We start from the raw sequence: 27,133 nt of genomic DNA, 5'->3' as shown, positions 1-27,133 counted from the left end.
GGGGCAGCTTTTCTGTCTTACTGAAATTCTTCTTCATATCAGCATATACAAGAAATAATAAATTTCTAATTTTGAATTTTGTAAAAAATATAATTTTTTTACACAATTCAAATCCGTGCCTTTACTAACTAGGCTACCCTTCCACAATGCCTGGTGAGTATGGAAGGATTCGATCATTTTAATTGTAAAGTAGGCGTAAGTGATGCAGATCTAGCAGCAATTGGAAAATAAGGACTATGCCAGAGGAATGAAAATGGAGAAAGACTGGTAAAATTTGCTGAAAGCAGGTCTCTAAGTAATGAATACTTTCTTCAAAAAAGGAAGAATCAAGAATGGACAGGACAAAGTCCAAATGGTAAGGCGTTTAATGAAACTGGTTATATTTTAATAAACAGAAAATATATTGCCCAAGATACAGATATAATAATAGTTTCAATGCATGCAGTAACCACATATTGGTGAGATCAAAAATTGCTATTAACAAAAAATCAGTCAGAAACTGATTAAAAGTCAAAGTATCTGTATTAATTTATCAAATCTGGAAAAAAGAATTCTTCTCATAATTCAAAAAAGAGTAGAAGAAAAATTTTATAATACTGATATGAATGAAGACTTGGATAATAACTACTAAATAATAATAGAGACCCTACTGAATAATGCAGAGAAATTCATGGAATTAACCACAAGGATGAAAACAAAAATTATCTGAAGAATCCCTAAACCTTCTCAGAAAGATAAATGAAAGGCGATCTAGACAGGAGAAGTAGAATAGAATTCTCAAAGCTATGTAAAACAATAAGGATGATACAAGAAACTAGAAATTTCTGTAATTTATTTTTCTATTTTTTTTACATAATCCAAAACCTGTGCTCTAAATGTCAAAAAGGAACTTTTTTCAAGCCACTTGAAGACTCCAATAAGCAGGAAACTGGGATGAAATTCAGGTTTGAATCCTGCACACAGAAAGATCCAAACCAGCAGCCTGTTGGGTTGGAGAATGACTACATCAACCATTAGGCTAACCATGCCAGCAATTTTTGTGTCGTAAAGTTATAATAAAATTTAGTGAAAATCTTTACAAGGACTTTTCAACTGAAAATGAATTATCTGATCATTCATATGGAGGTGGCAATTTTTTTTTTTCTCCTGATAACTTTTTCTCCCCATCTATATTTATGGAGGGTGGGGATAGGACGAGAGGGCATCTTTGGAAGCTGAGAATGAAGGCCGCCAAGAAGGGCGTGAGAGCTAGATTTTTCTCTCAGAGGGTGGTGTGCAATTGGAATGGATTGCCATTGGATGCTGTGAGTGCAAGCAGTGTGAATGAATTCAAGAATAAGTATGATAGATGGTGTGTGTAGTGTAGCCTCCCTCGATGAGTCTCTGACTCTATGGAGGTCTCCCTTCTTAATAATAATAATAATAATAATAATAATAATATATCACAACTGATCTACAGTTGTGATATAGATGAAATCAATACAACATTGATCTCATAAATGAGATCAATGATCTACATCTTCCTGTGGATCCCTTCCCATGGTCTATAGCAATAATATATTTTGTCCTATTGGCATCTATCTCATGACAGATAGCTTCAAACGAACCATCTTCATCAGAACTAAAATCCTCTTTACCAAGTTTGATAGTTGTAGTTCTTAGCTATCATTGACAACACCACACCTCTGTCCTCCCTGAAAATCCAATAACCTTTGCATTAACTTTACATTACTGTAAATATATCATTTTCTGTCAACAAGGTTTTACTGGTTTTGGGTAAGTTGAGCTGACCAACATCAAAAACGCCTTCCTTCATTTATGATTAACCTGGCATTTATGTGCATGCATTTCAACATACCACAGTCCCACATTTCAACACCTCTAAAACTGTATTCAGCATTGAGCAATCATTTCTATATACACACATTCACTTGTCTCAGGGGTGGATGAACCAACATTTGACTATTCTCTCCTCCCCAACACTTCTTGTTTCCCTGATTTTGCACTTCCAATCTCCCACTGTGCAGCATTCTCACCAAACACATAACCCCAAAACATTCAAATTCAGTCCATAGGCATATACAAGTCCTCTCCTCCATCAAATTCACTCTATGCATCTATGAACTGCATACCATTCCTCCTGCCCAATCTTTTCGTTGACTCAATCGCAATCACAGTCTTTCTTCTCAAATCATTCCTGTTGTATTGAGGCACCACACTCACAATCTTTATTTTCTCACTCTTCTTTTTTGATTATATCAAAAGCTCTTTCATATCATCTCTGTCATTGCATATTTCACACCATTCAAATCATTCATGCCAGCTAAAACAATCAATTCTTTCACTTCAGTTCTAATTAATACTAATATCTTTGATCTTCATACTTGACATACTTTCTCATTAAGTACACCTGTTATCATTGAGTTTCTATATAATCTTCTCTTTATTCCTAGTTTGTTACATTTTTATACTTTCGACTACTTTCGTATTTCAACGATGCTTAAAGAACACTGCATTTATTACAGGTGGTGCAGAAGTTAATGTTTTTCTGCACTGAATTCTCTTATTAATGAATGATAAATTTTGTGATTAACCGATTCCACTAACAAAATAAATATGAAAGTATCTAGTTGTGTAAATAAATATGAAAGCATTATTAATTAAAATGGCTGTTTCATGACATAGGCGTGGCAATAGAGTTGAATATTTCATACAGGAAGTAAGTGCTATCTGACCTACAAAATGGAGAATATATGGACTGATTAATCACCGTCACTATCTGTGCAAACTTTGGTTGCTTACACTTACGATAATGGAATAAACAGGAATATAATTTCTTGAAAATTATAATTTACTTTCCAAGCAAGTGATAAAAACTTTCTACAGCTATCTCTGATCCAAAATGAGATGATAAACCTTTTTACTACTTGTATATGGGAAACATATGAAATCTATATTAATTCAACCTTGGTATCTTCCTGTGTCTGACCCAACTGATAACTGCTCAGAATTTCAGCAAGACAACCACTCATTTTTTTTTCTTTTTCTTTTGATATATTAATTTTATTTTCCTGGTGCTAGTATAGTGGTATAGAATGCAGTGATATCATTAGAAATATCAACGTAGAGATAGAAATGGAAAGTCAAAATTAAGTGGAAGAAAGGAATTTTAAAATAAGAATACAGCAGCACTTAGGCCACATTCTTCAATAGACAGTTCACTAAATTCCAGGAAGTAAGGACTATCACCCCCAATCTGTGTGGATGGAGAAGACCACACAAGACATCCTTGACTCCTTTCAAAAGCATTATGAAAATCTGTTTGAAGACAATACTACTGGGGGAAAATTTCTTGGAAAATTAATGCCTTTCCTGTTCACATCCAAGATGGCTTGACAAGATTTATTACAACAGCTGAAGTTATCACAAACTGTAAAGAAAGACAGACAAAATTCACAGGCCCTGACAGTCTACAGATACAACTTTATTACAAGGCCTGGGATTTTATTCTTCCCATCCTCATTATATTCTTTAATACTTTTATCTCTATAGGTCACATACCAAGTGACCTGTCTTCATTCAACAACTTAATAAAGATCAATCTTAATAAAGATCATGCCAGAAAAGGTTGGTTGATTAGTAGAGCCTCTGCTACTAATGGCTCATGCAAAAAGTTAAGTAAGTTTGAGCGCAGTTAGTAGTTGGAAGGGGGTCAATCATTCGATGCTGTTGGCACACTCTCCCTTGATGAGTCCTTGGACTCCCTGGAGAGGTGTCACATAATAATAATACCCTAATCAACAGCTGGAGGAGTATTTCTCTATTAATACTGACTACAAGATCTTTAACATGAAACATGAAAAAAAAAAGCATTGATAATGACCGGCAACTGTTTCTGTGGCATCATCAAAATGGGATGGAGAAAATGCTGCTATCCTTGATTAAAGGGGACTATGCCAATACAACTATCTGTCTCTTAGTCAATTGTTTCATATCAGACTCAGTCAAAATTCATACAGACTCAAGTAAGGTCTCCAAGGAGAACAGGCTTTGGCAACTGTTTCTGTGGCATCATCAAAATGGGATGGAGAAAATGCTGCTATCCTTGATTAAAGGGGACTATGCCAATACAACTATCTGTCTCTTAGTCAATGGTTTCATATCAGACTTAGTCAAAATTCATACAGACCCAATGTAGGTAAGGGAAGTTGGCAAGATGAATCTGCAACTTCAAGATATGGACTGGGACAATCGGGCTAGGGGCTGAAGTGGATATGGCACTGCATTGGGAGTGGTCAAACTGTCCAGTGATGGAACAGTTGAGCCTGGACCAGTATTGGGGACTTTTTGTGGAGTGCCTTAGCTGCATGGCATGTTAGACACACCTGTTTTGGCCGGCAACTAACAGCCATATGACACATCTGTTTTGGCCAGCAACTAACAGTCACTAAGAACTGGAACTGACAAGGGGAATCTGACTGTCTAACTAAAACAAAAGCATTGCAATCACAGTTGAGAGGTTTTGTCACCATGTGATCTCTGTCCATTGTTGTGAATGTTTAAGTGAAAAAATATCACTCAAGATCATGTGTGCATGGTGGGAGCGAACTTAACTCTCATTGAGACATGCGCTACTAGATGTTAGATGATGCTCTAGTTCTGCTGGTCAAATAAGCTAGCCAATTTATCATTCTAATTGTCTCTCACAACTGCAGTACAATCATCAGAGGGAGTCTGATGACAAGGAGCACAAAATAGCACATGAAAAATCCTGTGCTGAAGACCAGATATGGCATGCCTCTCTTCATAGAGGAACCCATAGGGAGAATGTCGAGTGCCTCTTAAAAAAGTGGGAACTTGCCAATCCCACTGGAACACCTATGCACAAGAATTAAGGAAATGGCTCTCTAGTGATGTCGTCAGAGCCATGAGGAGGAGGTGAACTCCATTCAAACTCTAACACTCTGCCAAGCACAGCAGCTATCAGGAACATTCTTCTCTCAATGATGTAGGCCATTGTTAGGGAAGCCTTGTTCCAACAAGGCCACCAACCTCGTTGGAACAAGGTTGATGGCCTTGTCAGAATGACCCAGTATTTTGATGGATAAAACCCATCTGTGACAGCCTCATTTTAGGTTAATTGCAGAATAATAGTTGTGGTGCATGCATGAGAAGGGTGACAGCATGGATTGGGGTTAGTAGTAGATCCCATGTAGGTAGAAGATTGGAGATGAGGCTTAAATATGCAAAAATCTGATTAACATGAAATGTCTGACTGGCTTCATCCATGGTCAGGCCTGACCTGGCATTAGCATGGTTAGGAACAATCTGCCAATAACCAAAGTGTTCTTCTAAATAAATATTAGGGGCAAGTATGGTTTGAATCTTAAGGTCATACTAGAGTAAATGCATGAAATGAACAATTTTAATTTCTTAATGTGGGATGATGACTGAATGCCTCTAAGTAATAATCCCTTCTAGCCACTGCAACAATGTTCATTTTATTTTATTATTTTCATGGTTATTTAGCCTATTTTTGTTTAGAAATGCCCCTTTTACAATGTCACTGGCTTTTTACTCAAATTTTAGGACATTAATGATGTCCTAAAATGAAGAATATATAGGAGAAATAATTTGGACATACCTTTGTAGGATGCTGCTGGCTGTTTTCTTATTCAGCAGCACCCTGGCTTTAACAGCAGATGACATACATTCATCTGCTGTTAAAGGAAGGAAGTATGACTGAAAAGAAAGGGGGGGGGGAAATGTGGGGGGTAACTGAGATATGGGAGAATTATTGGTGATGTTCATGTGTTGAAAGGCAGTCATCCGTTGAATACATTCATGCCTTGTAAAGCAGTAGCAGATGCGTTACAAGACACAAGGCTTTGTTTTCATAGTCTTTCAGAGTTGCTTTCATAGTGCTATGGTGTGATCGCTTGGGTAATGAGGCCACTAAACAAAAGAATCTAAGCAGCAGTTGAGATTGTGTGGCCACTGTTTATGCACATCATCTAGGTGTGATGTGTAGGCACCAAATTGTCCACAAATGACTAAGGTGCTAATCTGGGTGTCATACTTAGAAGGGCAGCTACCATACAGAAATCTACTGACTTATCCTCTGACCAAGGCAATGCTCTCTTATAGTCCTTTGCTCTTTGTGTTGGTTCCTGAACCGTTTCTGCAGGAAAATGACAATTTGTATGCTGTGCAAGGGATAACAGTTCCCTCAACTATGAAGGAAAATGAAGTATTAGTATATGCAGTTGATGTAGTAGGTACTTGAACAAATAATGATTCCATACACATCTTTTTTGGCATTTTGGAAAAATTCAGCAAAATCAGTGAACTAACTGGCAAAATTGATGAGACAAAAAAAAAGTTTTTGAAAAGGGGATTGTGAAAGCATTCCCTTTGGATTCATCTATAAGAGAGACTCTGACCATATTGAATTCCATGGAGAATTGCATATGGTCACCTACCAGTAAATACCATATAAGAGAGAGAGATACTTTAAAATTAGAGATCAAATCAGTGATATCTCTTACAGATTTGAAACAGTAGAATATGCATTCTACATAATGATTCAATTTTAATGCATATTCTCAGAGCTACTTGAGAGGAGATAAAGTGTTAAATTTAATAATAGTTATAAAAATGAAATATTGTAAGATAATACACTTTTTATTATGAGTCCAAAAATTACTAAACTGAATTATATTTTTCTTTTCATAAATTAAGGCTTACCTCTTCTACCAAGAAGCTTTCCTGCAGCATCAGACACACAGGGTGGATCAAGAGATGTATCTTGTTCATCCTAAATATATGAAAAATGAATTTCAATAATAGCTGCAGTGTTAATTTCCATTACCATTTCATACAGAATGAAGATGGGAGGGGGGGGGATATTCTTAGAAAGGGAGTAGCTAACAATTCATACCACTTTCGACTAATAAAATAGTATATTAAATTCAATGCAATGAAATCGGACAAAAGAAGAGAGAAACATCCATGAACCATTTACATGCAACTGCCATTCTAGTGTACACAAAAATATTTTTTCTTCCTTATATATAGGGGCAGCTTAATACGGTAACCAGGCGATGTGTCGCACAGGGGTGCCTTCTTCAAGGGACGCTGAAGTGAGCAGAAAAAAAAAACACACATAAAAACACATTTTAATATTAGCATTTATTAAATGTGGATATACACTAAATATATTGTAATAAATACTGCAGATTTTAATAACATTTAACAAATATTGCAAGTTGTTTTTCACTATGTGTAATATGGAGCTAGAGTAAGCACTAGACAAGTTGACATTTGCCACTGGTGTCGTGTTACAGGAGGCCCCTCTTACACTACTAACTTCCTTTTTTTTTTTTTATCTGCAGTGTGCACTCGACAGTTAGGACGTGAGGCGTGCATGTGTACCTGGCTTAAACTCTATTACGAAGTGACATTTGGCCATTGTTTGTAAATCATCGAATTGTTGATTGCGAAACATACAGTGAATGTGCAGTTAATTCACACTGAGGTAAGCAGATTCAAAATTTAACCTAAGGCTTTACAAACTAAAGACCTATTTATGCATTTCATTAAGTATTTATTTTTATTTTTACTGCTGCTGGAATAACTTATGTCTTAGAAATACTAGACAGTAATCTTCTCAGCTGGGGGGAGGTAAAGGCTAAAAGCTTAGATTACTCTCAATGCTACCGAGAAAGCAAGCCCACTTTTTCAGAAATCACACTAAAGAGCCTCAAGCAATAATGCATTATACATCAGCAATTTCTTGTTTTGTTTTCAATTATATCGTAAATAGAAAGATCAATATTTCTTTTACAGTCTGATACAATATTAATGTCAAAATAATTTCTTAATTTATAATAATCAAAATTTCACTTTTATTATCAAAAACTTATAAATTATTTGATGCAGTAATTTAAGAAAGAAAGAAATATTTGAATTAAAAAAAAATAGGTTTATATATGTAGCAACATAAGCATTGTTTTTTTTGTTTTTTTTTTGGGGGGGGGGGGCAGAGGACAGGACCCACCTATTCATCCTGCTGAAGTTTGAATAATTTATTTCCAAAACCATTCACAAGAATTGTTACAAACGTAAATCACTTGGGGAGCATACTCATACATTTTATTGTAAAATTGTAGTAAAAGTATAGCTACTTCGCCACATATCTAAACTAGTGGTAAATGTCTTTTCCAAATATGCAGTGATTTCTTCTTTGAACTAAAAGAAAATTGCCAGATAATGATGATAATAAGAATAATAATAAGAAAAATATGTACTAGTTTCTTTTTCATTGAGTGGAGATTTCAGAAAGAAGTGTGATTCATAATGTACTTTCTTTGTGTGTTTTTTGAAAAGAAAGTGCACGATTATTTTCTTTCTATTTTTGTCAACTGAACATCGGAAATAATGAGAATGACTAACTGTAGAAGATCTGTAACATTTATGACCTCTTGACTTTGAACCTGTGTTTTCTGGAGTGTCGTCCATTAGGAAATTCCAAGTCAACATTTTGGTCATTTCCATGATATATACACTTGTATATAATATATATATATATGTGTGTGTGTGTGTGTGTGTAGAAAGTTTTTTTTTTTTTTTTTTTAACTTGGGTATATTATGTATTCAAGATACCAAGTAATTTTATATAAATTTGGTTTTTAATCCTATTTCCCAAGTGAGCAAACAGACAAGTAAGTCAAGTTTGCGCCTGCACGTAGTGCAAGTCTAAGGCAACTCATGGTAGTGCCAGTCGTGATAAAGGTGGATTAAGCTCTGATCACTTTCCTTAGTATTTTTCCGTTAATGTAAAGCACATCCCTTGCGGAGAGGTATGATGCTATGCATTAAAGGTAATGGTCACTACACATACCGGTTTTGCCCTTTATTGAGGTCTCGTCAGTGGGAGCTAGACCAGACAATTCTAAGGTTGAAGTATTGCAAAGCTTATATGAATTTTACCTAAACAAGTTGCCACAAGGTGCTTTGATCTTATTAAATAAAATCTCAGGATGAGGGATAGATGTAGAAAGGTTTTTTTTTTTTTATGATTAAAAACCAAGTTTATATAAAATTACTTGGTATCTTGAATACATAATATACCCAATAAAAAAAATAAAAAAAAGACCTTTCTACATCTATCTCTCATCCTGAGATTTTATTTAATAAGGTCAAAGCACTTTGTGGCAACTTGTTCATGTAAAATTCATATAAGCTCTGCATTATATGAATGGGGATGGATATAGGGTTGGTGAGATGGATAAGCGGGTGGTTGATGGAGAGTTACCAGAGAGTGGTTTATTCAAGAGTTGAGTCCAAAAGACGGCTTGTGACTAGTGGTGTGCCACAGGGTTCTGTTCTTGGACTACTACTTTTCAATTTGTTCATCAATGATACAGGAAAGGATCTGAGAGGAAGTGTTCACTTGCTTGCTGATGATGCAAAGTTCGGTAGAGCAATTGTGAGTGCACAGGATGTCAAAATTTTGCAGGATGATTTGGATAGTTTTGAGGACTGGGCTAGGGAAAATGGATGTCAATTTAATGTGGCAAAGTGTAAGGTTATACATTTTGGGGTGAAAAGATTAGCAGCAGCATATCACATTGGTGGAACTATACTCCAGGAAATTGATGAGGCCATGGATTTGGGAGTGTTGGTGGATAGGGAATCGAAGTTTAGGGGGCACATTGCAAAAGTGGCTAAATCAGCTCATCAAATCACTTGGCTTCTGAAAAATACTTTAACAAGCAGAGGCAAACAAGTTATTGTTCCTCTGTATCGAGCCTTGATAAGACCCCATCTAGACTACTGTGTCCAGATATGAGCGCCAGGGTTTCTTCTTCATGGGGAGGAGGTGGAGAGGATCCAGAGATGAGTGACCAAGATGATAGCAGGTCTGTGGAATGAACCTTAGAGAACAGGTTGAAGATTTGTGGGTTGCAAAAATTAGTCGATAGGCTGAAAAGGGGTGATATGATTGAGACATTCAAATTACTGAAGGGTTTCTATAAGATTAATCTAGAAGATATTTTTGAGTATAGGACTGGTGGTGGGAGGACTAGGGGCCATACATGGAAGCTGGGCAAGAATGTGGTTAGCAGGTGTGTTAGAGCTAGATTTTTACTTGGAGAGTGGTGAATGAGTGGAATAAGCTGCCAGAGTCTGTTGTGGGTGCTATGACCGTGAATGAGTTCAAGGCATTCACACAGTATGATAGATACTGCGTGAATGTCGAATAGTTGTTCTTGCCATGATGTTAGGGCCTCCCTTGATGAGTTTGTCGACTCCTTTGAGTTGCCTGGAATAATAATAATTACTTCAACCTTAGCATTGTCAGGTCTGGCTCCCACTGAGGAGACCTCAATAAAGGTCGAAACTGGTATGGGTAGTGACCACTGCCTTTAATGCATAGCATCATACATCTCTGCAAGGGGATGTGCTTTACATTAAGGGAAAAATACTAAGGAAAGTGATCAGAGCTTAATCCACCTTTACCACGAGTTGCCTGGAGTGGCACTACCATGAGCAGACTTGCACTATGTGCAGGCGCAAACTTGACTTACTTGTCTGTTTGCTCACTTGGGAAATAGGATTAAAAACCAAGTTTATATAAAATTACTTGGTATCTTGGGTACATAATATACCCAAGTTAAAAAAAAAAAAAAAACTTTCTACATCTATCTCTCATCCTGAGATTTTATTTAATAAGGTCAAAGCACCTTGTGGCAACTTGTTTAGGTAAAATTCATATAAGCTCTGCATTGCTTCAACCTTAGCATTGTCAGGTCTGGCTCCAACTGACGAGATCTCAATAAAGGTCGAAACCAGTATGGGTAGTGACCATTGCCTTAAATGAATAGCATCATACATCTCCGCAAGGGGATGTGCTTTACATTAAGGGAAAAATACTAAGGAAAGTGATCAGAGCTTAATCCACCTTTAACCACAAGTTGCCTGGAGTGGCACCACCATGAGTTGCTTCAGACTTGCACTATGTGCAGGTGCAAACTTGACTTATTTATCTGTTTGCTCACTTGGGAAATAGGATTAAAAACCAAGTTTATATAAAATTACTTGGTATCTTGAATTTATATATATATATATATATATATATATTCATTTTGCAAGATGTGTTACAGAAAATATTATGGAAATTATTTTTATGCTAATTTCCACGCTTGTGTTAAACAGTTGTTTTAAAATATTAAAAAAAAAAAAAAATGCCATCAAGCAAAATTTATCGCAATAAATAAGGTTTGAACATTACTTTTTATTTTACCTTGCATTAATGCGACGTATGGAAATATGCATGTCATGTTGTTATGCTTACAGATTGGCAACAACTCTTTTTGCATTTATGAACAAGACATGACAAAAAATTGAATTACATTCTTATTTTCAAATATTGCAAAACTATATTCAGTAGTATTTCCAATGAAATCACAGTTGAAAAATGAAACAAATTATTATTATTGTTATTTGTAGAGTGCTCATTTCAATAATAATAATAATGGTGTTTCTTTACCATTGTAAAATGACCTTTCATGGGCAAAAGCAACAGAAATACATATATATGATGAAATTATCTGAAACATGTCCTATATGGAATTGATTAAAATTTTATGTTTGTTTTGAAATGTTCTGCCGTGACTGCTCACAGTAACTGAATTATAAATATCTACTTTCTTTTAATTTCGTATTTCATACTTTTCACAGTAATAGCACTTCACATTTGAATGATTAAAGATGTTCATATTATTACTTATAAAGCAATGCTGTCAAAGCATGTCCTTCAGGCAATCTGTGAAGTATTCTGCGAAATTTGAATTTGAACAAAAATAAAAATAATATAATCTGGAATGTTAGCACCCCCCACTTTTTTTTTTTAAATAATAAGTTCTTTGAGAACAAATAAAATGTATTGCTGACTAAGCAATTAGACAAAATTAGCAAAAAAAAAAAAAAAAATTAAATGACACTATTTTTTCAAGGTACTGTATACCCACAGTTCAAAGAACCAGGGGCTGGCAGATTGCCAAGAATAGTCAATTCATGATGAAGGGGAGGAAAAAAAATAAAGGATGTGTGAATTGGTCACCAACGCGTGAAATCACTTGCTTTATACGTAAAATTTTCCATCTGTTATACAAAAAAATAGTTACCACTTTAAAAATTACAATGTTCCTAAAAGAAAAGTTAATTTTCCAACATGTAATAATAAACAACTCATCCCAAAAGACGGATTGATTACCTTATTATCAGAATGGATTCTCCTTCTGACATGTGCAGAAGTGTTGAAGGGTCTCGCATCTGTGGGTGTACAGGAATGCAATATTTAAGTGAAGAAAGTATGCAAGGATCTCTTATTTTGTCCTAGCATTAAAATTTGTACAATAAAAGGAGAAAATAAAAATAATTTCTATATATTTAGTCTATCCAATATAACCAAATGTCCAGTTACCTAGCATAGAACAAGGAACTGCATTTCTTCTTATAAGCAACTGAGACACAGCTATGATCTCGAGATAATCTGGTTAAGTGCTCTCTTCAGTATGAAAGATTATTACACCATCTAATAGACATCAAGGCCAAATTGTTCTTCTTATCCATGTTCTTTCAAAAGATAGCATGTATCGTATCCAGATTTTGCTGGACGTATGTAGATGTCCTGGCCAGTTGAGAGGTTAATATTTGTATTTTTCAAAGTACACACTTTTACATAAAAATATATGTGCTTTGATTTTTGAATCAAAGATGAAAAGCATTCATCTTTGATTTGTTTTTCAGTTTAATTCACAACACAAAGAGAATAATATCTCACTAGTTTATACCAAGCATCTGCGGAGAACAAACAGTTTATCATAGTACAGTTACAGCAATAATTAGATTAATTGTTGCCATCACTGTGCTGTAGTGCTAAACACTGTCACTGTACTAAAGAGTGAGAATGGCTTAAAATTCTAATGGTTGGATTAGGAGATATGAATGATAACTTCCAAGCATTAATTCAGTGTTATTATTATTATTATTAAGAAAGGAAGTCAGGGATTCATCAAGAGAGGATCTATTACTTGCACCAGCTGTCATACCTGTTTTTGAATTCATTCACATTACTTGCACTCACCACTGCAATGGAAACCCATTCCAATCACACATCAATGTATGAGTGAAAAATCCAGCTCTCACTGCCATCTTGACAGCATTCAAGCATTGATATCAACTTCCAAGGATGTACTCTCATCCTTTCCCCACCTTTTATAAAATGAAAAATTCCATCTACTGATATCCTGTATTTGTATCTATATATATATATATTGATATCCATCTACTGACATTTTCAGAAGTTTTGGAAGTCTCAATTACACTCTCCTTTGCACTCTTTCCACTGTATCAGAAGCACCAAGGAAACTAGGAGACTATACCTGTGAGGCAGTCCAAGTGAGGTCATTATAAAGAGGCAAAAATGATTTCCATATCTTTACATGTCAAGATTCAAATCAGCATTTTAATTATCTTCTGATAAATCTGAGCTGTATTTGAAATCTTTCATATATGGCCCTGGAAATTCAACTTCCTATCTACCAAAACTCCCAGATTCCTAGCCTGATCAGTTCTTCTAGTATAATTCAATATAATGTCAATATAATAATACAGTAGACTCTCGACTATCTGGAGCCCGGATTTTATCACGGAGAATTATAATAATACAGTAATTCTCCGTGATAAAATGAGGAATACGTACTGTAATTTACTTTGCCAAGGCGTTGCAAGCGGGCATCTGCTACAATCCTCCTACATGTCGTGTGCATAACACAAGTCGAGACATGCAAAGTGCGGATTTCCCTGCTTTATTGGTTGTCCACAAGTGTGGAATACGTTTGCCACTGTTCCTGGTTACGTTAGTAAATTGTTGTTTGGTGTGCTTCGTTTTTTTTATTAAAGATTACGAAATGGGTGATAAACAAAAAAAGGTTGTAGTGACTATGAAGGAGAAACTACGTGCTATAAAGCGACCAGACTCTGGGTTAACGGCAAAAACTATTGCTTCGGAGGTAGGAGTCGTAAAAAGTACAGTTGGAGACCGAAAGAAAAATCCTGCAGAAATTGAAAAGTGGTGTGCTGCCCAAGCTAGCGGAAGTGGAATGAAAGTAAGAAAAATGATGCTGAAAGGTAAGCATAAAGAAGTTGAGGAAGCTTTATTTTTGTGGCATGAACACTTAAGAGGAAAAGGCTTGCCTGTTACTGGGCCGATATTGCAAGAAAAAGCATTGCAATTTAAGCGACAAATACATGAAGAAGGAGAAGATTCAGAATTTAATGCCAGTAATGGATGGTTAGATCGGTGGAAAAAATGATTCAGTATTTGTCAGATTACCATAAGTGGGGAGGCTTTATCTGCTGATAAAGTGGCTGTACCTTTGTTCAAAGACTATCTTTTTAAGCTTACTGAAAAGGAGAGAATTTCTGGGGAGCAGCTGTACAACTGCGATAAGACCGGTTTAAATTATAAGATGCTCCCTACAAAAACGCTTGCATCAAAAAAATAAGCCACTGCACCAGGATACAAGAAAAGCAAGGAACGAGTCACCATTTAAGCTTGCAGTAATGCAACCGGCAACCACAAGCTTAGGCTTACGTTAATAGGAAAATCAAAGAAACCTAGAGCTTTTAAAAAACTGAAAAATCAGGAATCGCTACCCCTATATTACACACATCAAAAGAAAGCATGGCAGAATTCAGAAATCTGTAAAATCTGGTTCCAAAATGCATTCTTACCGACTGTAGAAAAACATTTGAAAGACAACAATTTGCCGAGAAAAGCTGTGCTACTTCTTGACAACGCACCTTCGCATCCTGCCAATGACGAACTCACAGATGGAGACATCAAAGCTTGATTTTTACCAACCAATGTGATTGCTGTTTGTTCTGCAAGTACTGCATATAAGCCACATTCCTGATTATTTCCCGTCTATTTTTACATAATCATACATAATGTAATTAATGACACTGGGAAGGATAAAGATTGAATAACAATGGACTAGAGACTAATCATTGTGATACACCACTGGTAACCCTAAATCTTGCAAACTCATATCTCCCACATACCACTTTTTGATATCTGCCAGTCACCATCTTCTTATGCACACTAATATTTTATTATCCAATCCCATATTCTTCAATTTATGAGGCAGTCTTCCATGCTGTCTTCTGTCAAAGGCCTTAGCAAAGTCCAAAAGTATCACGGTGTATCCATTCCCCTTAATAAACTCAATGGTAACTTTATTATAGTGTGAGCCAGTTGCACTAATGAGCTTCCTTTACTAAAATCATGCTGTTCATTGAAAAGTAGAGATTCTCTGTCAATGCATTTCGGTATAGAGCCCTAACCAACTTTCCCCGAAACTTCACCCCCCACTAAAGAGATGGATACATCATACCATCATTGTACAATAGGATTACTTTCTTTCCACTCCTGTGAAATCTTCCATTCTGAAACTCAAATTATATATTCTCGTTAAAGAAATAACCAGTTTAGTTTTAGAATCTGTGCTATGGTTTACCAACATCATCCTTATACACATGGTATTCCTTCCACATCCTCTTTTTCTTACGAATCTCTTGCTTAAGAAGATTACACACCCATTTCACCCAATTTATTCTTTGAACTCCAGAGACACATTTCAATAGTGCATCATTTAAGTACTTCTTAAATGCTTTCCATGTATTGTCAATATGATTCCCTTCCAACAATCAATACCATACCACAGAACCCAGAATACATCTCAGTTGATCATAATTTTCTGCTTTGTAGTTCAGCATAGAACAATAAACTTAGCTACTTCTCAAGTAAGTACCGCATGATCACTGTCACCAACTGAAGATAGAATGGTAATGTATTTAACTGACCCCCCCCGACATTATAATCAGATATAACACCTCGAATTCCTTCTGTAACATGCTGTCTTGCAACAGCTCAATAAATTCAGTTTCATTCTTCTCATGAGATTTCACTGCTATGCAATCAATTTTTTGAGATTATTTGGATTTAGAAAATTATGAATACTCATTTCGCACCGATTATCTTCATTTAGTAATGCATTTCTTTGTCACTAGCAATCAATTAATCCCCTGGGTCTGTAACAACACCCCACTATGTATTTGATCTTGTTAAACGCTAACTCACCACCACCACGTGGAAAACTGTTACTAGCATAGCAGTCAAAGGTCTCAACTTTAACAGGATCCAAATTATCACGTATCCAGGACCGGCGTAACCATTTAGGCAAACTAGGCAACTGCCTAGGGTGCAAAACTTCAAGCTATGCTTTATTCATACTTTACTAAAATATCAAAATTAAATAGTGATATATGATTTAGGTATTGATTCTTTTTCCTTATTGCTCACACATCACACTATTTTACTATTTAACTCTTGGTTCTTTTTTGTTCCTTACCTAAATGATTTAAACTTACCGCTATTTAAAATTCAGTTAAGACAAATATTTAAAAAAATTAAATTTCGGTATTTTATAACTTTTTTTTTTTTTTGTAAATGAATTATAACAGAGAATTTTCAAATTAATTAAAAAAGAAAATAAAAAAAACCCCATTAATTTAACCTGAAAGACAATTTTATTTTGTTTAATGTCGATTAGAAACATTTTTGTTTATGAAATAAGAGGCACACTTGTAAACTTTGCCTAGGGCGCAAAATAACCTGGCACCGACACTGCACATATCATTAGCACCCCTACCTCCTATCCTGTCTATCCTACATAAAAATACTGTACCTTTTACACTTGATACCAGTCAGTATGTCTGCTTCAAATAGGTCTCATTAATGCCTACAACCTGAGGTCCAAATGCATTCACCAAGACAACAAAACACTACCCTTTTGTTTCTTAGCATTTATCTACAAACAATAAATTATATGAATGTTTTTTTTTATATACTTTTCTCTATAGTCTATATCAGTGTTTCTCAATCTGTGGTCCGCAGGCAGACTTAAATTAAATAAATATATATTTTTTAATTATCCAAACAAAATAAATTAAAATAGAATAAGTAAAAATTATTGAAATCAAATGGAGACTTAAAAAAAAAAAAAAAAAAAACAGCAAATAGTGTCAGAATGTTCAAAGTCGGAAAAAATAAAACTATATTGTTGTTCACTTCACCCCTAAGGACTAATAAAAGAGGGGTGAAGTGAACAACAATATAGTTTTATTGCTTCCGCCTTACCTTGCTGTTTTGTCAGATTTGAAGTGAACATGTGTTATCCACATTTCAACCAAGGTTCAGTATATCTTCAGAAGTAATAGACCCCCCCCCCATACCCTGTAACTTGGTGGTCCCTACAATTGCTTTAGGCATTTTACCGGTTCTTGGACTTAGAAACACTGGTCATACCATCGATATCCCAACCGGTGGAACACGTACATCCGTAGCCTCATAGTGTAGTAATTTTCCTTTCTCAACTCATTACCTCATTTCCACTATTTTACATTAAGATAGGCACTGAACAAAAGTGTCAGTATTTAAAAACAAGGGGTACAACTTATAGAAATGGGTTTAAAAGGGGTATAGGAAAAAGGTTGGGAACCACGGGTCTATATGACAGTTGGACAATTTACTCGCAGATTATCTTGCATTTATCTAGTGCCTTACTTATGCTGGAAGTTTATTTTTCACTTGGTTAGACTATAATGTATAGCAGTATACATGTCCACAAGGAGATGTGCTTTGCATTATGGGAAATACTGAGACAAGGAGTGATGAGAGCTTGGTCCACCTTTGCTCGGAGTTGCCTGGTGTTGCCCTACCTTACTCCAGTTCTGAAGATATTTTCAGGCGCAAACTTTGTTTGCTTAGACTTGGATAAAAGATTAAACTATAAATTTATTATACCTTATTTATGCTGACATCTTTGATAAGTATGAAATAAATGAACACAAAATCAATATTTCTTCATAATGATTTCCGATAATCCACATTCTGTCATTAACAAAATTATATGACATTGTCGCTGTTACACACAGATTCTGCCCATTTCTCCCATTATGCAAGGGTGGTCTGAAAAGACTTGGCCTTGACCATAGATGGCAACACTATCAGCAAGATTTTTTTTTTTTTTAAAAGTTGCTACATCTGTCATAAGCATCCATGTAAAATTGCAAGTCATTCTATCAAGTAGTTTGTTTTATACAGCTGTCCGAAGTAAAGTGTTGCCTATATCCCTGGAAATGGATAAAATTGAGTATCTTGTGGTTATAAACTTCTTTGTAAAAGAAGGTTTAATGCCAAAAGAAATTAATTCGAAGTTCATAGGCACTCTTCTTGTTCTTCGTTTTCGGCAATTAAGAAATGGGCTGCTGAGTTTAAATGTGGCTGTACCAGCCTTGAAGATGATCCATGTGAAGAATGTCCAAAAAGTGTAACAACACCAGAAATCATTCATCAAGTGCACGATATGGTATTGGGTGACCGGAGAATCAAAGTGTGTGAAATTGCTGAGACTATACGCATTTCAAAAGAATGTGTGGGATATATTTTGCATGAAGAATTGCAAATGGAAAAGCTTTGCGCAAGATGGGTGAAATGCTTATTCACAGCAGATCAAAAACGTACTCGCATGAAAATCTCTGAACAGTGCCTGGAGCATTTTAACAAGAATAAAACTGATTTTGTGCATCGATTTATTACTATGGATGAGAGTTGGATTCACCATTACACACCGGAATCCAAACAACAGTCAAAACAGTGGACAGAAGCCAGTTGTTCAGTACCAAAGAAGACAAAGTCAGTTGTTCAGTACCAAAGAAGACAAAGTCAGTTCAATCAACAGGAAAGGTCAAGGCATCGGTGTTTTGGGATGCTAAAGGCATTTTGTTTATTAATTATCTTGAAAAGGGTAAAACAATAACCGGGGAATATTATTCCAATCTTTTAACCAGACTAGACGGAAAAATTTGTGAGAAAAGATTCATTTTGGAAAAAAAATCAACTTTCATCAGGACAAAGCATCTGTCCACAAAGGTGGTTTGGCAATGGGAAAATTAAGGGATCTGCACTATGAATTGTTGGAACATCCACCCTATAACCCCAGATTTGGCACCCTGTGACTTCTATCTCTTCCCAAAACTAAAACTTCCTTGCTGGTCAGTGTTTTTCTTCGAATCAAGAGGTGATCGCAGTAGAAGGGTATTTTGATCTTACTGAGAACCACTATATGCATGGGATAATGGCACTGGAGCATCCCTGGAATAAATGTATTAGTCTTATTGGAGATTATGTTGAAAATAAAAATAATTTTGAAATTATAAATGTTTTTTCATTGTTAGGCCGAGATCTTTTCAGGCCACCCTCGCAATCTAGTTTCCATGACTCTCTGTGTTAGGTCTCATACTAATTAATGATTTCTCAAGATTCCTGATATCAAATGCATTCAAGTGCAGGCTGTCTCTCTCTCATGCAAATCTGTTCTTCCCCCAACCTCACTCCCTAAATCAAAAAACTTTCTTTCATTCCTTCTACACAGCCTACACATTGAATCATTTGCCATCACAGCTATTGTTAATTTTTTGTCACTTTCTCACTCTTCATTCTTACTTCCTCCAACAATCCTTTCATATCCTCTCTGTGGTACTGAACTTCTCACTTATTAAGTCATTTGTAATTGCTATAATTACAATCTCTTTTGCTTTTTTCCCCCCCAATTGCATGTACTATATTTTTAATTTTTGCTCCAGAAAACCTGAAGTTATAACTCAGTAATCAGTGGCACGTTATAAGATAGCGTCACCATACCAAATGACCTTCTTTTTACAATCAGTTTCACTCACCTAATTTATGTTGCATAATTTACCTGATTCCACGCTCTGTTGGTTTCTCATTTTGTTACTTATCTGATGATATGTAATGAATAACACTGCCAAAAAGGGTTTATGAAAATCAATAAACTAAGGATACAGATTAAGCTCTCAAGAGTGAAAGCAGTGCCTCTTAAGTTAGTATTGCAATGATTCACCCATTACTATTAGGCGAATCATTATAGCCCCAATTCATTGGGGAAAATATTCAAATAGGATGCAGACTAAAAAGTGTTAAATCCAATTAATGAAAGAAGAAAAACACACTGTAAGAAGCAAAAACTAGCTAAAAATGCCTAATTTATATCTTTGACCACCTTGTTTAGACACCTGTATTAGTTTTTTTTACACAGGTAAGGATGCATGACCTTCTCAATTAGATGGAAAGAGGCTAACTTATGGTGTGCTGAGAAGTTGTGATAATCACATGAAGGAATTGAGGTAGAACTATGTAACTTACACATTATTCTACACGTTCCCTACACAGTGTTATACACTTGTTACAATGCTGCATCATTTGCAATCCTCTGAGAAAAAGTGTTTCGCCTTGTTGCATAAACCAGTCATTTTTGTTCGAGGTGTTTATCAGGACTTTTCACTTCCCCCTCCATAGTTATTCACAAATCCTCATACTACTACCAGATCTAGCAATTTCAAACTTCAGGTCTTCTCAATCACATGTTGTTTTAGGCAATTCTTTCCTGGTAGCTGCATAAATTCCATTACCCCTTCTGCCATCTATAGAATTCTAAGTTATCTATGGGATTTCATGCAGAAGTCTACAATGTTTGAGAAATCTTCATTTATTCTTCTTTTCCTGCTTCCAATTTACATCTCCATAATGGAAGTTTCCCCGTAATGATTATTCACTTTGCACTCAGTGAGCTAATAGGCAGATATATATCATTTATATCTTCCTTTCTATACATCCTCCTCCACTTGCCCCAGTATGTGGCAGCAACTGACTGTATTTTGTCCTATTAGCCTCTATTTCATATCAAGAGACCCTCGAATGCAATGCCTCTCACAATACCTCCTGCTGAGTTTCTAATTTTCGAGGGTGTAATTCTTTTACTATCAACCACTAACACTTTCTCTCATCCTGCTGGTTCCCTATTCCTCTAAAAAAATAAAGTACCTCTTGCATTCTATACATATTCTTCTTTTTAGCCATTTTCTGTCCACTGCTGGACAAAGGCCTCCTCAAGTTCTTTCCACCTTTCTCTGTTCTTGACAATGGTTGACCAATTTTCCCCAACAAACTTTGACAATTCATCACTCCACCTTCTTTTAGGACGTTCTCGTTTCCCTTCTTTAGGAATCCAGTTCGTCAGTATGGTGGTCCACTGCTCATCTTCTCTTCTGGATAGATGTCTGGCTCATTTCAATTTTAGTCGCTTGTGGTGAAGAATGATGTCAGTGATGCGAGTCTGACTTCTTATCCAGGTGTTTCGCTTCTTATCTTTTAATGTGATGCCTAGAATAAACCTCTCCATTTTTCTTTGAGTTGTTGTTAATTTATTTGCCAGTGCTTTTCTTAGTGACCAAGTTTCACAACCATATGAGATGACTGGAAGTATACACTGGTTAAATGTCTTCTTTTTTAAACAGAGTGGGACATCATTGTTTTGAAAAATGCCTTTCAATTTTCTGAATGCACTCCAGGTAAGTTGAACTCTCCTATTTATTTCCTTTTGGAGTCCACAATTTAGATCAATACATATACATATCTATACATACAATTCTATACATATCTCGACCTTAATCAATTCTCACTGATGCCAAAATTATGGCCAAGTTGTACTTATTAATCCCAAAACCTCTTTAACCCTTATTCCAGATGTTCTTAAATTCTTAAGCACAAATTACAATATCACCTTAGATTCACAAAAATCTTGAAGTTTAGAAGGCAAGGATTTTCATTCTTTCATAAGTTCCATTTCACACTCACTCACAAGGGGTGAGTGAGAATGTAATGGAAATGATGAAAAATGCTGACTGTAGTCCTCAGGATAACTGTCTGTGTATGAGTGCGCGCGCGCGCGCGCGCACGCACGCACACGCACGCACACACACACACACACACACACATTCACCTGCCCCTTCTTCTATAATCTGCATCTTCTAAATACCAAGAGTTAAGCAAATAAACAGAGGAGAAATGGATGAACAGCAAAATCAAGAAAGCTGTGTTGGAAAAGAAGTTATGGAGGAGGAACCAGAGAGGTAGTAGCAATCAGATGCATTAGGAGTATAAATTGCAAGTTAGGAAGATGACTAGAATGGTGCATGGTAAAGACAGTAACAGTGCAAATGAGAGGACATTGGCCAGTCAGGCCAAGGATAATTCAAGGGAATTCTTCAGCTGTATGGCAAACAAGAGGAAGACTAAGTATGGCAGGGTGACACATGAATGTTAACAGTGTGATCATTGCAAATGATATGGTAAACTTTTATATCATACTGGTGTATATGATGCCGTGCAACATGTAAAATGGAAGGAAATATTAGCAGAATTAGAGGTGAAAAGGATCAAAGGCATATCCTGTATTGAACAGGGTAGAAGTTAATAAGGCTGCGGGAATGGATGACATATCACCATGTATTTTTGTGGAATGTGCAAAATAGTTTACTATGCTCTTGAATGGGTTCTTTAATAAAACACTTGCCTTGGGAAAGGTTATTAAGGAGTGGAAAGTATGCAAAATAGTGCAACTACACAAGCATAGTTCTAGGATAGAATTCTCTAATTATAGACAGACCAGTCTGTGGATCTGCAATTGTAGTCAAGGTATTGGAGAGATTAGTTTGGAACAGAATACAGGATTGGCTGATGGACCTAGCATTCATTATGATGGGCAATATGGATTTTTAGAGGGGTAGCTCTTTTTTTTTTAGAAATTTCCTGACATTTCATGATTAGGTGAAGAACTGAGTGGGTAAGGGAGATTCATATATATTGATATTCTTGGACTTTGCACACTAAGTTTGAGAGATAATTTTTTTTTAAAAAAACAAGGCATTTGATAAATTACTTCATAAGAGGTTGGTGTGCATGCTGTACAGCAGGGGTCTTCAACCTTTCAGACAGTGAGGGGGTGCATTAAAATTTTCCATGAAGCCCGCGGGCCACTAAAGCTATACTGTGGTATTTAGAATAGTAAGATGCTTTCCAGATTCACAAGAAACGCTGTGCATTTGATACTTTACATAAAATCCTATAAAAATAAACAAACTCAGCTTTAAAAGCATAGGTAGAAGCCGGGAATACAATCAATACTTGAAAAAAAGATAATTTAATGAAGAAAACATTAATTTTTTTACAATGACAATGAGCAACTTGCAATGTTTTTTCTTGACCAGCTTGTCAATGTTGGAAGTCAACATGTGCAGAGTATTCTCAAGATGTTGGTCCGTAATCTAAGTTCTTGTCTTGGACTTCACATGCTTCATTCTGGAGAACTGCTCATATAACTACGTGCTTCCTAACAAAGCGCACATCATCAAAGCATGCCGGCGAAGATTAGGGAATGCGTCCTCAGAAATGTAGTCTTTGTAAAATGCAAGCTAGGGCACATTGAATAATTTTTCTCTCAAAGAAGAGTTGTTTTGGAGTTCAAGCAGCTCCATTTGTACTGAGCTTGGCATTTCGGCAGCATTGACACTGAATGGCATTTAAAATAAATCTAAAGAAGACTGCTGGTTATGAAAATCACTAAATCTCTCTCTCTTCACAACATGGCTAATTTTGTAGCATATTCATCAAGAGATGAACAGTTGGATTCAGCGAGAAGCCGAAAATGAGTTAAGTCTTTTTTTGCGAGTTGTGCCTCCCAAAGTTTGAGCATGGCCACAAAAGCTTTGATGTGATCAATTAGAGTGTGCACCAGTTGATCTTTGGATTGTAGCTGTGTATTGAGGTCATTCATATGCAACAAGATGACAGTCACAAAGGCAAAGTCTGTCATCCACTTCGAATCGTTAAATTCCGCAATTGGATTCGCCTTGGTTTGCATGAACTGCTGTATTTCACTCCTTAAGTCAAAGACTCTTCTAAGAACCTTCCCTTTGCTCAACAAACGCACATCACTATACTAAACCACATTGCTGTGATCTGCTTTGCACTCTTGGGTCAAAAACTCTTGGAATTGACAATGATTCAATCCTCTTGCCCTAATAATGTTATCGACAATCACAATAACTCCATGATATTCTCAAATCCAATAGTTTTCGTGCACAAATTCTCTTGGTGGATTAAACAACGGTAATGGACGAAATCTTTTCCTTTCAGTTCCAGTTCTTTCCGTAGCAGCACAACAAACCCTTCGTTCAGGGCACCATCAGTTACCACACCCTCAAGGTTGGTTAAGCTGAGGTCGAAATGCTGGATTGTTTTCTTGGCAGCTTCAAGGATATTAGTGTCTTTCGTCGTTCCCTTCATAGGTACGAGTGTTAGCAGTTCTTCTGTCACATTGAATTGTTGATCAATGCCACGGACCAAGGTAGCCAGCCATGCTGTATCCTTCACATCTGTGCTATCATCTAAAGCAAGTGAATATGATGTAAATTCAGAAGACTGTTTTTTTAAAGTTCCTTCAATGTCATTGGCAAGTTCTTCGAAATGTCGTGTTACAGTTACCCCAGACAAATTCGGTTTTTTAAACACTTCCTTATTATTTCGGCACAGAATATCCCCAGGAGCAATATGAAACACTCTTTCACAAACTCACCATCCAAGAAAGCTTTTGATTTTTTAGCACTTTTTTCAGCTATTACATAACTTACTTTGACGCTCGTTGCGCTCTCTTCCCTCTGCCTTTTAAACGTAACCTGTTGGCATTTTAAATCAATTTGGAGACGGTTCATTTTCACTTTGTCCACACAAAGCCTCCCTTGAAGGTGATCGAAATGGGATGCATGCTTTGTCTCCTAGTGTCGTTTTATATAGTATTCTTTTCATACTGACACTGACTCACGACAAATTAAACACTGGCTTATCGTCAATCAGCACAAAAAAAAATTACAAATTGGTCCACTTTCTCCACTTGATTTACGCTTTTTACTCGTAGATGCCATAATGATGGAAGGTGAACCCAAAAAATGATCCAAAATGGCCATGTAGCAGTTATTATCCATTGAATATGTGTCACACTAATGAAAAAAGTCTGACAATATAAAATCTCAATAGGCTATGGCTGACACGACGAACCTGCATGTGCTTATACACGAATATCACACTATTCACGACTGACTGACTGTGGGATGAGATCCTCTTGTATTTATATGAAAATAACGAAGTATCGGGAACCTTCGAGATGTATCTGGAAGGCACTAGACAGGGCATTCGAATAAACTACTGCTTTAGCCATCTACATGTGATGTTAGTACTAGTACTTAAGTACCACTTAGTGCTGGCTGAAGAAGCATGTCTATTTAATATTTATTTTTATAGGATTTTATGTAAGTATCAAATGCACAGCGTTCCTTGTGAATCTGGAAAGCATCTTAAAATTCTAAATACCAAGTAGTATAGCTTAGTGGCCCGCAGGCTTCATTGAAATAATTTTTTATTTAATCACATTTAATGTTAAGTAGTTATTTTTTCAAAATGGCTGGGAGACAACGGCAAAGAGACCCACGGGCCACAGGTGGGCAATGCATTGAAGGCCCCTGCTGTAGAGGAAGAGAATGGATAATAGATCGGTTAGACAGAGCATTGTCTCAAAAAAGAAGACTAACTAGTGGTGTGCTCTGTATTCTGTTCTTTAGCCTGCTGTTTAACTTATTCGTTAATGATAATTTATTTTTTGACTAGAATTTCCAGTTGTTTGCTGATAATACAAAATTTAGGAAAATTATATGGATCACTGCTGATGTTAATTGTCTTCAGGATGATACGAATAGACTTTTAGCTTGGACAAAGGAGTGGGGTTGTAGTTTTAGTAAGTGCAAAGTGTTGCATTTTGGAGTGCAAAGATATAATCCTGTGTACTGTAAATGATAAAATGTGCTTCACAAAGTGGATGAGATCTGGGAAGTAACTGATCAAGAGAATGAAGTTTAGAAGGCACATTCCACTGCTACTATGATAAGGAATACAGTGACATGCAGGGATAAGGTGGTGGGTATCTCACCGTATAAAGCACTAGTCAAACCTCACTTGGACTACTGTGCTCAGATATAATCACCTAGTTTTCATTGTGAAGTGGAAACATTAGATAAGGTTTAGAAATGAGTGACTAATCAGGATTCTAGAATGTTAGTTACAAAAGAGATTAAAGAAATGTAAATTATAGTTTGATGGATAAGAGATAAAATAAGTGATATAATAGACAAGTTTAAGTTAGTAAGAGGACAGAGGTGAGAGCAGAAGAACAAGATGCTATCCCCAGAAGTTGTGTAAGGATGTAGTGAAGGAGGTGTGAGGAGTAGATTTTTTACATGGAAAACTGTGGGTGAATGAAACATATTAGTAGAAATTGTTGTGAATGTAGAAAGTGTTAGGGGATTTTAAGGTTTAATATGTTAAATATGTTGCTTGTGTGAATCTTCCACAATGAGTCTCCTGAATCAATGGAGGTTGGTGTAATAATAACAGCTCCAGTTTCTCTGATTTCGCACTTCTAATCACTTACTGAACAACACTTTTACTAGACCTATCTGCAAATCCACTTAAGTGCAATCTTAATCATAGAGAAGTAATTTTCATACATCACAAAATGCACTCCATACTTCACGGCCTATGCATCATTTGCCCTCACTGCAGTGCAATCAACTTTTCCACTTTCTCTGTTTACATTCTGATAGTGTCACTAACAAGCAAACTCCTTATCATGGCCTTATTCTGGAATCACTGTAGAATACTCTTTCTCCCTTTACTTCCCCTTTCCTGCTGTTTCTTACTCACACTTTTGTTTGCTCTCGATTCTCCTTTCATTTTCATCTTTGGTACCACTTGAAAGATATATCAAATCACACTACATTACAGCCATCTTCACACTCTCCTGATCTTTCATCATTTATTATTTGTATTTTGTTTTTTTGCTCACTCTAGTAGCTACATTCACATTTTTGTGCCTTTTGCCAGTAACATTTTTGAAATTTTACTCTTCTGCCACATTTTTCAAAACATTTATGAGGCAGTCTCTCACCATCCCTCCACAAACATTCCACCTTTGGCTAGGAATACATCTTGTATATACTGCACCTCACAAAACTCTTCATATTAAACTCC

The 27,133-nt window shown here is 36.0% G+C and overlaps 1 protein-coding gene across 3 annotated transcripts in view; it reads right to left on the bottom strand.

Moving 5' to 3' along the window:
- Nucleotides 1-27,133, bottom strand: part of LOC150097438 (uncharacterized) — an 857,342-nt gene that overhangs the window by 258,859 nt on the left and 571,350 nt on the right. For all 3 annotated transcript variants that reach the window (XM_090406999.1, XM_090407000.1, XM_090407001.1), the window contains exon 17: nt 6,748-6,817. In XM_090406999.1, coding sequence (XP_090263125.1) covers nt 6,748-6,817 — 70 coding nt within the window. The remainder of the gene's footprint in view (nt 1-6,747; nt 6,818-27,133) is intronic.

The sequence above is a fragment of the Typopeltis vanoorti genome, chromosome 17 (genome assembly GCF_054136105.1).
Source record: "Typopeltis vanoorti isolate ZY-2024b chromosome 17, IOZ_Tvanoo_1.0, whole genome shotgun sequence".
NCBI lineage: Eukaryota > Metazoa > Arthropoda > Arachnida > Uropygi > Thelyphonidae > Typopeltis > Typopeltis vanoorti.
The sequence above is the reverse complement of the archived record's forward strand: the minus strand, read 5'-3'. Positions and strand labels throughout refer to the sequence as shown.